This window comes from Pristiophorus japonicus, chromosome 10, assembly GCF_044704955.1.
Source record: "Pristiophorus japonicus isolate sPriJap1 chromosome 10, sPriJap1.hap1, whole genome shotgun sequence".
NCBI classification, from domain to species: domain Eukaryota; kingdom Metazoa; phylum Chordata; class Chondrichthyes; family Pristiophoridae; genus Pristiophorus; species Pristiophorus japonicus.
This window is the reverse complement of record NC_091986.1, coordinates 175,870,922-175,883,871: the sequence shown is the minus strand read 5'-3', so window position 1 is coordinate 175,883,871 and position 12,950 is coordinate 175,870,922. Positions and strand designations below refer to the sequence as shown.

At 45.8% G+C, this 12,950-nt stretch overlaps 1 protein-coding gene across 1 annotated transcript in view; it reads right to left on the bottom strand.

The window, feature by feature from the left end:
• nbeaa (neurobeachin a) overlaps positions 1–12,950 on the bottom strand; it is a 1,211,357-nt gene that overhangs the window by 889,391 nt on the left and 309,016 nt on the right. The window contains exons 11-12 of the mRNA XM_070892347.1: positions 2,329–2,437; positions 735–887 (exon numbers count right to left, since the gene is read on the bottom strand). Of these exons, the coding sequence (XP_070748448.1) occupies positions 735–887; positions 2,329–2,437 (262 nt within the window). The remainder of the gene's footprint in view (positions 1–734; positions 888–2,328; positions 2,438–12,950) is intronic.

Genomic DNA, 12,950 nt, shown 5'->3' with positions numbered 1-12,950 from the left:
TTCAGCTAATTCTCGGCATTAACTATATGCCATACGTCGGCAATAAATGGGCGATAATTGGGCGTTAGTTTCCATTTTTAATCAGATATGGGGGTTAAACTTAATCTCAGCGGTTAAATGGGCGGTACCTGGGCGAACCCGATGCAAAGTCTAGCCCTTGGTGTGAATTAGGATACGGGCAGCAAAGTTTTGGATGAGCTCAAGTTTATGAAGAGTGGAATATGGAAGCCGGCCAGAAAAACATTGGAGGTAACAAAAGCATGAGCAAGGATTTCAGCAGCAGATGGGCTGAGACAGGTGATACTATGGTGGTGGAAGAAATTTGCAGATGTTAATTTTCTTTTTAAAGTTGAAAAGAGCAATTAGTATGGAAGAGGACTTGCCTGATCTATAATTAGCCTCAGTTTTCACATTTAGGGAGAAGAAAAACCAGGTTGGACTTCTGCTCCTGATTGCTCTCCACTAAATCCTGCAGGAAATGTGCATGCGTGGAAGGGGAGGACAAGATGTGGCTTATCCATGATAAGCAGTTGGACAGCCTGCCAACACTGACTATCAAGGCTCACACATGAAGAACGATTAATGGCCAAGGTCTAATACCCCAGCAATGAGTCAATACCTTCATGGAGCAGATGCGAGAAGATTGTGCAGAAAATTGGTAAGAAGTAAAAAGGCATAAGAGGAAGCATTTTCCTGCGACATACAGCAGTTCCCAATTTTTTTAAAAAACATACCTTTGCAGGAATATGAATCCATATGGCAGGATTAAACAGGACGTGATCACACAACTGTTTTAATAAAGGTGCTCCATGTGTCAAACCATCCAGATATTTAGCAAAGGACAAAAACTGTTCAAGGACAGCTCGTGTTATGTGGATTCTGGATGACTATATGCAAGAGAAAGAGAAATCAGAATACATGGTAAATTACTTAACTGTCTTTTAAGTCATGACCTTTATCTCCTGAATACACATTCTATACATCGTAATTTTTGAATCATAGAAATCAAATAATTTTGGGGAAACTGAGAATTTCCCACCACTATCATTCAACATAACTACATTATACAATTAAAAAATCTGATAATTCAAACATACTTATTCAGCTGTAAATATTTAACTATTATATAAACATGTCAAGTTACAGATTTAGCCTGCTATATTTTGAAAAAAATTCCTGTAGACTGCAGACTTACGTATCTTTTCCCTTAAGATAAAGAATGGAGCATTGCAAATAGCTACAACCTAAGACATATGTTTTTAATGATATATAAATAATGAGTTATCATCATTATCATCATAGGCAGTCCCTCGGAATCAAGGAAGACTTGCTTCCACTCTTAGCATGAGTTCTTAGGTGGCTGAACAGTCCAATACGAGAACCACAGTCTCTGTCACTGGTGGGACAGATAGTCGTTGAGGGAAAGGGTGGGCAGGGAGCCTGGTTTGCCGCAGACTCGTTCCAATGCCTGCGCTTGATTTCTGCATGCTCTCGGCGACGATACTCAAGGAGCTCAGCACCCTCCCGAATGCACTTCCTCCACTTAGGGCGGTCTATGGCCAGGGACTCCCAGGTGTCAGTGGAGATGTCACACTTTATCAGGGAGGCTTTGAGGGTGTCCTTGTAACGTTTCCTCTGCCCGTCTTTGGCTCGTTTGCCGTGGACGAGTTCCAAGTAGAGCGCATGCTTTGGGGGTCTCGTGTCTGGCATGCGAACGATGTGGCCTGCCCAGCGGAGCTGATCAAGTATGGGTCAGTGCTTCAATGCTGGGGATGTTGGCCTGGATGAGGACGCTAATGTTTGTGCGTCTGTCCTCCCAGAGGATTTGCAGGATCTTGCAGAGACATCGCTGGTGCTATTTTCTCCAGCGACTCGAGGTGCCTACTGTACATGGTCCATGTCTCTGAGCCATACAGGAGGGCAGGTATTACTACAGCCCTGCAGACCATGAGCTTGGTGACGGTTTTGAGGGACTGGTCTTGAAACACTCTTTTCCTCAGGGGGCCGAAGGTTGCACTGGCGCACTGGAGGCGGTGTTGAAAACATTCTACTGAATATCTAAACAACTCCCATTATCAAAATAACCCACTTCTTCTCATTTAATATTGTTTAAAATATTCTTAAAAACTAGGTCAGCATCCAACTTTTTAAAAATAATTACTCCTGGAAATAATTAACTGTCAAATTTGAAACATTATTAAAATCAGGTAAAACGTCTTTGTCTGCGTATCACAAAAAAAAACATTATCCTTTTAGCTTAGTCTATCAGGTTCAGCTGGACATATTTTCACCTTATAAATTAAGTATTTTGTGTCTTCATAAACTTACCTTTTCCAAGAGGTAGCCAATTACCAAGAATCCTTTTCCACCCAACATTTGTTCTTGCATGGCCACTGAGCTCTTCAGCAGGTCAACCAGAAAGGCCAAAAGGGTTGCACTGCACAAAGATATGCCAAAACCAGTTAGAAAGTTCAAAAGAAACACTATTTTTCTTACAATTCTTAAATAGTTTGCTATGAGATAGCTTTAAGAACAAAAGTACTGAAATTCATTTTAAAGCTTGAAACTCTTAAGTGGAGTACTTCTGACGTATCTATTTAAAGAATGTAATATATTATATTAAATCCAGCAATTATCCCTGCTGTGATTCTTACATCTCAGGAACAGAAGTGCCAAGTGGGGTTTATATATTTCTGCACTGCAGGAGAAGGAGGCAAGGAAAAGGATTCCATCAGTAAGTTACAAATGTTATTTTCACACACCTTTTAGCAGGGAGTTCAAAAGCAATATTGGCAGAGGTCTGTGAGCAGTCCACACTTTCAGTCAGATAAAAGTGTGTGACAGAAAAGACCAAAAGAGAGGTTTGGAAGGAAAACAAGTCAGTTACAGCACAGTCACCTCACAGCAGTGTCTCACTAACCTCTAGCACACCAGTAGGTGGTGCTGTACAAGCTCCCCATGTCCCAGCACACCCGAGAACAACTAATTTTTTAATACAACTGTGTTCCACTAATTTCTACTAATCAGAGGAACACAGGTGAAGTACACACAGTTGTATAGTGGAATGCGCAAATTTGATGTGCGACGTACAGATTTATGGTGCAATAACTTTAAGGTGATGGGTGCTAAATACAATACTTATTTATATGGCTATATCTGTAACACAAGTGGCTCCAATTTTCTTCTGGAGTCCCTGAGGAAAACAAACTAAAACAAATTAACATACAAAATTGTACAAACTGAAGAAATCAGTAAATAGCAATGGTCAGCAATGATATTTAACTTTTTTTTCTTTATTCATTCACGGGATGTGGATGTCGCTAGCAAGGTCAACATTTATTGCACATCATTAATTGTCCTTAACTGAATGGCTTACTAGGCCATTTCAGACGGCAATTAAGAGTCAACCATATTGCACTGGAGTCACATAGGTCAGACCAGGTAAGGAACCAGATGGGCCTTTAAGACAATCTGGTAGTTTCATGGTCACTATTACTGATACTAGCTTTTTATTCTAGATTTATTTAATTAACTGAATTCAAATTCCCCAGCTGCTGTGGTAGGATTTGAACTCATGTCCCAGATCATTCGTCCAGTTCTCTGGATTACTGGTCCAGCAACATAGCCACTATACTACTGTTCCCGTAAAAACAACAATGCCCTCTTCATCTCTAAAGTACCTGGGGAGCGATATTGGGTTTGGAAGTGCCTGTTTTTTGGGTGCTACGAGGCCCCTTAAGGTACCAAAATGGCGTCTGCGGCCCATGCGCATACTGACGTAAAGTGCACCAAACGCCATATTGATAAAAGGGCTGGCACTGATCGCATCCAATGTCCACCGGCAGCGTGCAGAGCATGCAGATCATGACATCAATCAGCGTGCAATGCTGCTTTGACGCCAGCGCTGCCATTTTGGAACCCCACGCTCTAGCCTACACTTTTAACCTCGCGCAGCTGAACACGTGTTCAACGGCATGAAGGAACCCCACGCCAGTTCATAAAAAAGGGATCAACTACCTTTTTAAAAATTCGTTAATGGGATGTGAGCGTTGCTGGAAAGGCCAGCATTTATTGTTCATACTTAATTGCCCTCGAGAAGGTGGTGGTGAGCCGCTTTCTTGAACTGCTGCAGTCCGTATGGTGAAGGTACTCCCACAGTGCTGTTACGAAGAGACAGTTAACACTGTTCGTGCGGCTGTAGAAATTTTATTAAAACATTTCTTTCTCCATCTAACAATGGAAGGCAAGTGCAAACAGCAACAAAAATAAACCTAAGAAAATCATGGTTTCCATGAGGAGTGGGAGAATAAGTACTTTTTTGTTGAACGTAATGGTAAGGCCATGTGTCTTCTTTGCCAGATGTGTATCTCTCAGTTCAAATCTTCAAACTTGCAGCGTTATTTTGCTTCGAGCCATGCACATTTGAATCAAGAATTCCCACAAGGTTTGAACTCTGCACTTTAAAACTAAAAACTTTGAAACAACAAACAGATGTACAAGCCCAGGTCTTCACCAAATTTGCCAACCAATCTCAGACTATAATGTTAGCCTCCTATTATATGGTCTGGCACATAGCCCGTGCGACAAAGCCCTACTCTGAAGGCGAGTTTATAAAAAGGTGCTTCACTGATGTGATTTCAATCCTGTCATCAGAGAACGAGAATCTACAGAAGAAATTTCTGGCCTGCAGCTCTCACGCCACACAACAGAACGCAGAATCTTCGAGCTGAACAATGACATTGAATCACAACTGCACTCACAATTTCAGCAGTGAGTAATTGAGCATCGCTTTGGATGAATCGTGTGATGCACAAGATAAACCTCAGTTATCGGTATTTGTCCACACCATGTCTGATGACTGTGATGTAAGGGAAGAACTCCTCGATATCATGTCACTAAAGGACAGAATTTGTGGACGAGATCTAAAAGAGGCGTTGATGTTGGTAGTTGCAAAAAAACTTGCCTTTACAGAAGCTCACTGCCATTGCAACGGATGGGGTTCCGTCCATGTAGGGATCTGTGAATGGATTAGTAGGGCTTTGTAAATCTGATAAGAGCTGTCCTGAATTTTGGACATTTCACTATATTATTCATCGTGAGCAACAGATGTCTAAAAATCTCAAATTAGATCATGTCATGAAACCTGTCTTAGACATTGTGAATTTCGTTCGCACAAATGCACTCAATCACAGACAATTTCAAAATCTAATTAAAGAACTGGATGAAGACAACAACTCTGCCGATTTGTCACTTCACTGCTCAGTTCGATGATTCTCGAGAGGTAAAGTTATTTCCCGTTTTTTTCAAGCTGCTGGAATCAGTGCAATAGTTTATGGAAGAGAAGCACAGAATACACACCAAGCTTACAGATCCTGGGTGGGTTCTAGATTTGGCATTTCTTGCAGACATGCTGCTGCATTTGGATAAATATGGAATTACAGGGGAACTTCAAGTTGCTATGTGATCTAGTGCAAAGCGTATTTGCGTTCATAAACAAACTGCAATTGTTTCACAGACAAATACTTAAGGGAGAGTTGATACACTTTCCCTCAATGTACACTTTCCCTCAATGTACACTTTCCCTCAATGTCACAACTTCAAGCCAGATCAAAAGAAGGTGAAGCAGAGCCCCTAAAACGGAGCACAACTAGATATGCAAGCTTGATTAAAGATCATAAGGACAATTTTGAGGAAAGATTTCAAGATTTGCAGCGGAAAAATCAGATTTCTGATTGACCCTTTTAATGCTGAAGTCGATTGTCTGATGCCTCCTTTAGTCACTGACACAGCAACGTCCCAGTTGGAAATAATAGAACTTCTGGATGATGACAGATTGAAATCTGTTCAGAAGACTTACTTTCTGGAAATCTGTACCAAGGGATAAATACCCCAACACCAGAGGTGCAGCCCTAAAATTAATCTCGACGTTTGCCTCTTTGAGAGTCTGTTTTCTCGACACTCAAGCTTGTGAAATCCAAGCACCGATCAGTTTTGACGGACAGCCACTGAGGAGAACTGCTGCATGTGTGAGCACAACTGAACACAAACCAAACTTCAAAGCAAGGATTGCCAGAAGTCCCACTCAGTAAAAAAAGTAAGTTTTCATTATCATAGTTCATTATATGTATAATATTATTATATACATACATTTTATTATTATTATAGACTGCCTATGATGATGATTATATATATGTTGAACATCCAAAATCCGGAGTTCCGAAATCTGGACATCGTGCTGATCCATGGAGGGGTCATCCGGAATCCAGAAAATGTTCAGAAATCCTGACATTTTTTTAAAATGGCAATAGCGGTATTTTTGCGCCAAAAATACCACTAATCACTCCGCTGCGAGTTGAGTCGAGGGAGGGGGGAAAAACACCACATTTTTTTTTCCAAAAAGCACAAAATAAAAGTTCACAAAACATTCACAAAACCCTTACCTACTAAATCGCTGAAAAACAATTTAAAAATAAAAACTTTAACTTACTTTTTTTTGCAGGTCTGCAACACAGGTTTTTCTTGGTCACCACCGCTGCCACCCCTGGACCCTCCGCCGACCCTCCCTCCTCCACCCAGGACCCTCTGCAGCACCCTTACCTCGGCCCAGACGTTTCCGGATTCGGGACGTCGGAAAGACATTCCGAAATCCAGAAATACTCAAACCTCGGCCCCGGCATTTCCGGATTTAGGATGTCAGAAAGACACTCCAAAATCCAAAAATGCACAAATATACTCAGATTTTTATTTTAAAACTAGAAAATGTAATTGTAACAAGATGATGTTTTTATGCCACAGACTTATTGCTAAAATTGGTGTAGTTTTTTTTTTAAATCACACCAATTTGAGCAGACAGCCATGATTATAATACGCATAGTAGTGAAGAGGAAAGATTAAACTCCCAAGCACAGGTTCTCAAACATCTACACAAAGCACTCATCACCAGTCTCTACCTTTAGGTGATATTTAGAAATACATGGAAGTTACGAGGAAACAGACTATTCAGCCCCACCAGTCTCCACATTGAAGAGATCGCAAAGTCTCTGTTTAAAGAATGGACTCAGTCAAGAATATTTCGTAGACTTTATGTTTTTTTTTCTCTGAGGGTACTTTCTCTCTGATGGGGTCACCCCGTGCAGATATGTGAAAAGGCTGGTTTGTTAAAAGTCCAGAGACCGCATGGCAGTTGGCTGTGACAAAGAACTGTCAGTCATCCAGAATGTACGGGTTCATCCTAGCAAAAGGAAAGGGGCTCAGATATCTGAGGCATGCGTAAACTATTGGAAAACCACTCTAATATGCAAAGGCACTTCTCACCTCCCTCTCAGAAGAGAAGCAGAACAATGGACCCACTAGCCTGGCCAGACCAAGAGGGGCCAGTTCTTCCCACAAAAGCCGAGAGATGTCCCAGACCCCGGGGCCATCAGTCCAATACACGTGGGTCTGATGGCCCATCACTGACTAAACACCGGAGTACTTAGAAACAAAAGGATTTCAAAGATTGCCGGGAGAGATAAGGGCAGCAGGACTCCTTTAAAGATAGACTCTTTTCCACCATTCTCTAGCATTCTGGAGCGTTCCCCCACTCTCTCTAGCTCCACCAAGACCGACATGACAAGAAGAAGGACCAGCTGAACGATCGAGACCAAGCCGGTAGCCAGAGCGCCAGGCGAACAGTGTGGGGTGTAAAGGGCTCAGAGTTTTCTTGGAAGTGAAGTTTCTTCGGGCTATTCTGGCAAGGGAGCTTCATGCGACTGGGTAATTCGCTCGTAGGATGGGGTTAGACTCCACCATAGCAACAAGGAAATGACTGCATGTCACCGGTCCTCAGTGTTGTACTGTATGTTGTTTTAACCTGGATTTTATTCTCCACAGAGACAGTGATTTCGTTTAGCAGCATGTTTTAGCCATTATATGTTAGACCAAGTAAATAAGTGGATTTTTCACCGAAGCATTGCTGTCCGTGACTTATTCCATTTACACTCTGAATAATAATCCCCGGCTATAGAATTCTTGTAAGGCGGGGGCGATTCGAACCGTCCATCTAGCCATTGGGATAGGATCAAAACCGCTTACATCTCATGGCGACCACAAGGGGACCTGGGTTAAAAGAGTGTAAATCAGTCATGGGCAGCGCTTCTGGTGAAAAATCCCAAATGGAGGAAGTGATTTCTTCATATGTATTTAAGAAGGTTAACATCACTAAGAAGTGGGTGCGGAGCGTCCAGCGGACGCAGCGGCAGAATGGACGGAGAGCAAGGAGCATAGGCGCAGCATTGAAAAAGCGATATGGCTCGTCTGTCTACAAAGACAAGTCCAAATGCTAGATGAGTAGGTTGGTAAGTTAGAGGCAGAGCTCAGGGAGTCCGAGGCACAGTCAGAAGCAAGGGCTGTAGTAGAGAGCAGGTTATGCACGCAGCTAAGGGATGAGAAGAGGGTAAAAATAAGCCAGGAGGAAACCTTCCATAACCATAAGGAGTTCCTGCAATGCCAGGTAACTGAGGCAAAGGGGAACGAGAGGGCAGTTAGGGAGGCGAACGCTTGCTTGTTGAATGAGGTAAAGGCGCTGGAAGAGCAGTTGAAGGCTATTCAGATGGCATAGAGAGTTGCCAGCACTAGAGGGGTTGATACGGGTAATCATGGTCCTTGCCAGGAACAGATCCGGAATTTAACCGATGCTCTATCTGAGGCCAAAGAGATGGTCTGCTTGGTAGCTCCGGGAATGGCCCGGGTAGATGAGGAAGAGCAGGGGAAAGATAAGGAGGACTGTGAGGCAGAGGAGGACACTCGACCACCGCACGAAGTGTCGGGACCAGGACCAGGACCCATGTGCCCTGTCCATCAGCGGAAATACAGTGCGCCCGTAGGTGGTCAAGAGCAAGGACCACTGCAGAGTGACTTTGTGGTCCCGTATACGACCTCCCAGCTGCAGGCAATGGTCTGTAACCTGACCAAACTGACCAGCAAAGGGCACCCATCTGTCCATTTACGGATATGGAGCAGGTGGGGGGGGGAAATCAATAATTGTAACGAAGCTGATTCAGCCAAATTACTTTTGTTTTCCCTGGATAGTGGGTTGTACCAGTCGCTCTCAGCGGATAGCAAGAGGGGGTAGGGTACGTTAGAGGGGCCAGCATTTATTGCCCATTCTTAATTGTCCTCAAGAAGATGGCGGTAAGCCTCCTTCATGAACCGCTGCAGTCCGTGTGATGAAGGTAGTCCCAATGCTGTTAGGAAGTTGAACATTGAGTTATCCTCATCAAAAAGAACCCCAGTTTATGTAAATTCATAGTTCAACACATCCCTCAGATTATCTTAAGTACAGAATCCCTTTGAATCAGAGAAAGTGCCCTCAAAGAGTAGGGAATATAACCTGGTTTGACTGTTTCTAAAACCCAAACATCAGATCAATTGAGTTAAGGCACTCTGGAATAATTACATGCATTCCACCCCTCATCATCCTAGGCAGTCCCTCGGAATCGAGGAGGATTTGCTTCCACTCTTCTTGTGAGTTCTTCGGTGGCTGAACAGTCCAATACGAGAACCACAGACTCTGTCACAGGTGGAGCAGATAGTCGTTGAGCGAAGGGGGGGGTAGGGGACTAGTTTGCCGCACGCTCTTTCCGCTGCCTGCGCTTGTTTTCTACATGCTCTCGGCGATGAGACTCGGGGTGTTCAGCACCCTCCCGGATTCACATCCTCCACTTAAGGTGGTCTCTGGCCAGGGACTCACAGGTATCAGTGGGGATGTTGCACTTTATCAGGGAAGCTTTGAAGGTGTCCTGGTTACGTTTCCCCTGCCCACCTTTGGCCCATTTGCCGTGAAGGATTCCGAGTGGAGCACTTGCTTTGGGAGTCTTGTGTCAGGCATGCGAACTATGTGGCCTGCCCAGCGGAGCTGATCAAGTGTGGTCAGTGCTTCAATGCTAGGGATGTTGGCCTGACCAAGGACACTGATGTTCATGTGTCTGTCCTCCCAGGGGATTTGTAGGATCTTGCGGAGACATCATTGGTGGTATCGCTCCAGCGAATTGAGATATCTGCTGTACATGGTCCATGTTTCTGAGCCATACAGGAGGGCGGGTATTACGAAAGCCCTGTAGACCATGCGCTTTGTGGCAGTTTTGAGGGTCTGGTCTTCAAACACTCTTTTCCTCAGGTGGCCGAAGGCTACACAGGGGCACTGGAGGCGGTGTTGAATCTCGTCGTCAACGCCTGCTCTTGTTGATAAGAGACTCCCGAGGTATGGGGGAAATGGTCCATGTTGTCCAGGGCCGCGCCATGGATCTTGATGACTGGGGGACAGTGCTGTGCGGCAAGGACAAGCTGGTGGAGGACCTTTGTCTTACGGATGTTTAGCGTAAGGCCCATGCTTTCGTACTCCTCAGTAAAAACGTTGACTAAGTCCTGGAGTTCAGGCTCTGTATGTGCACAGACGCAGGCGTCGTCCGCGTACTGTAGCTCGACGACAGAAGTTGGGGTGGTCTTGGACCTGGCCTGGAGACGGCAAAGGTTGAACAGGTTCCCACTGGTTCTGTAGTTTAGTTCCACTCCAGCAGGGAGCTTGTTGACTGTGAGATGGAGCATGGCAGCAAGGAAGATTGAGAAGCGGGTTGGGGCGATAACGCAGCACTGTTTTACACCGGTCCGGACCTGGATTGGGTCTGTAATGCACCCGTTGGTAAGGATCACAGCCTGTATGTCGTCGTTGAGCAGGTGGAGGATGGTGACGAACTTTTGGGAGCATCCGAAGCGGAGGAGGATGCTCCATAGACCCTCGCGGTTGACAGCGTCAAAGGTCGAAGGCGGCCATGTATAAGGGCTGGCACTGTTCCCTGCATTTTTCCTGCAGCTGTCGCGCTGCAAAGATCATGTCCATTGTGCCCTGTAGGGGACGAAATCTGCACTGCGACCCCGGGAGAAGCTCCTCGGCCACAGGGAGAAGACGCTTGAGGAGGACTCTAGCGACGACTTTCCTAGTGGCTGATAGCAGGGAGATTCCTCTGTAGTTGCCGCAGTCGGACTTATCCCCTTTTTTTTTTAAAAGATGGCCATGATCACTGCATCTCAGATCTCCCGGCATGCTCTCCTCCCTCCAGATGAGAGAGATGAGGTCATGTTTCTGCGCCAACAGTGCCTCTCCGCCATACTTCAGTGCCTCAGCGGGGATTCCATTCGCTCCCGTAGCCTTGTTGTTTTTAAGCTGTCTTATGGCTTTTCTAACATGAGGTTTTGCCAAGGTGGTGGCGGGTGGCATGCTGCGGGATGGAGTCAAGAACACTCGAGTCAAAAGCAGAGTCTCGATTGACGAGATCTTCGAAGTGCTCCTTCCAGCTCCTTGATCAGTTCCGCTTGGCAGGCCACATTGTTCGTATGCCTGACACAAGACTCCTTGATGAGTGTGTCCCTGTTCTTGGCCAGCAGTGGAGTGGGGCCTTGGGTGTTTGGACCGTAGGTGGTTGACTGCGATGAAGAATCCTCGCACATCATGGCTGTCGGCTAGCTGCTGTATCTCCTGTGCTTGCTCCATCCACCACCTGTTCTTTAGGTCCCGGGTGTTTTGTTGGACCTCAGCCTTGAGCTGTCTGTAATGCTGCTTTGCTACTCTCGAGTTGGGTTGTTCTTTAAGGCTCAGAAATGCCCTGCGCTTGCGATCTATTAACTCTTGGATCTCCTGATCATTCTCATTGAGCCAGTCCTGGTATTTCCTGGTTGAGTGACCGAGCGTCTCTTCGCAGGGACTGGTTCTGGAGGCCTGGAGGGCAGACCAAGCGTTGTGGGCATTCAGCATCTCGGGGTCATCAAGGCGCGCCAGGTTAGCTGTGAGGCACTGACTGTATAAGGCTCTCTGAGCTGGGTGCTTAAGTGCCCCGGCATTGACTTTTTTGTGGCACTGCTTCTGCTGCCCACTCCGCTTTGGGGCTATGTTGATGTCAATGATGGATCGGATTAGGTGGTGGTCTGTCCAGCAGTCATCAGCTCCTGTCATGGCGCAGGTGATGTGCACATCCTTGCGATCCCTGGCTCGGACGATGACATAGTCGAGCAGGTGCCACTGTTTGGAGCGAGGGTGTTGCCACGATGCCTCGTATTTGTTCCTCTGGCGGAACAAGGTGTTGGTGATGAGAAGTTCATGTTCTAGACATTTTGTCAGGAAGTAGGGTACCGCTGGAGTTGGCTTTCCCTACCCCCTCTCTGCCAATCACGCCTCCCCAGAGGGCTGTGTCCTTGCCGACCCTGGCATTAAAGTCACCAAGGAGGATCAGTTTGTCATCCGCAGGGACGCTGGACAGGGATTTTGAGAGGCTGGAGTAAAAACCCTCTTTTGGTCTCATCTGTTGCATCGAGTGTTGGGGCGTATGCACTGATGTCTGTGGCGCATTCATTCCGGCATAGGGTGAGTCGACGAGTCATGAGGCGTTTGTTAACCCCACAGGAGGAGTCTTGAAGGCAGTCAAACAGCTCATTTGTGATGGCGAAGCCGACTCCGTGGAGGCGGCGTTCTTCCTCTGGTTTTCCTTTCCAGCTTGTTCCTTGAGCTGGCCTTCCCCTGCCCGCCGGGTCTCGCTTAGGGCGACGATGTCGATATCAAAGTGTCTAAGTACCCAGGCAACTATGGCGGTGCGGTGTTCCAGCCTGTCGCTGTTGGAGTTGTTCATGACGGTCCTGACATTCCAGGTCCCGAACTTCATGATAGAGGAGTGGAAGATGCCTGTGCGTGAGTTCTTTTAACGTGGGGGGGGGTCATTGCACACCGGCTACCACACGGGCTTAGCTGAGCAAGGTCTTGATCCAGTGGCAAGGGGATGCAAGACGACTGGAGACCAGGCACTGCTATATGGGCCTAGTTGCCTATGGTAAGATGTTGAGGGGAATAGCAGCCGACCTGATCAAGTGTTCAAAATTATGAATGGTTCCCTATTTACCTTATCAAAACCAATGAGGCGGTAGCT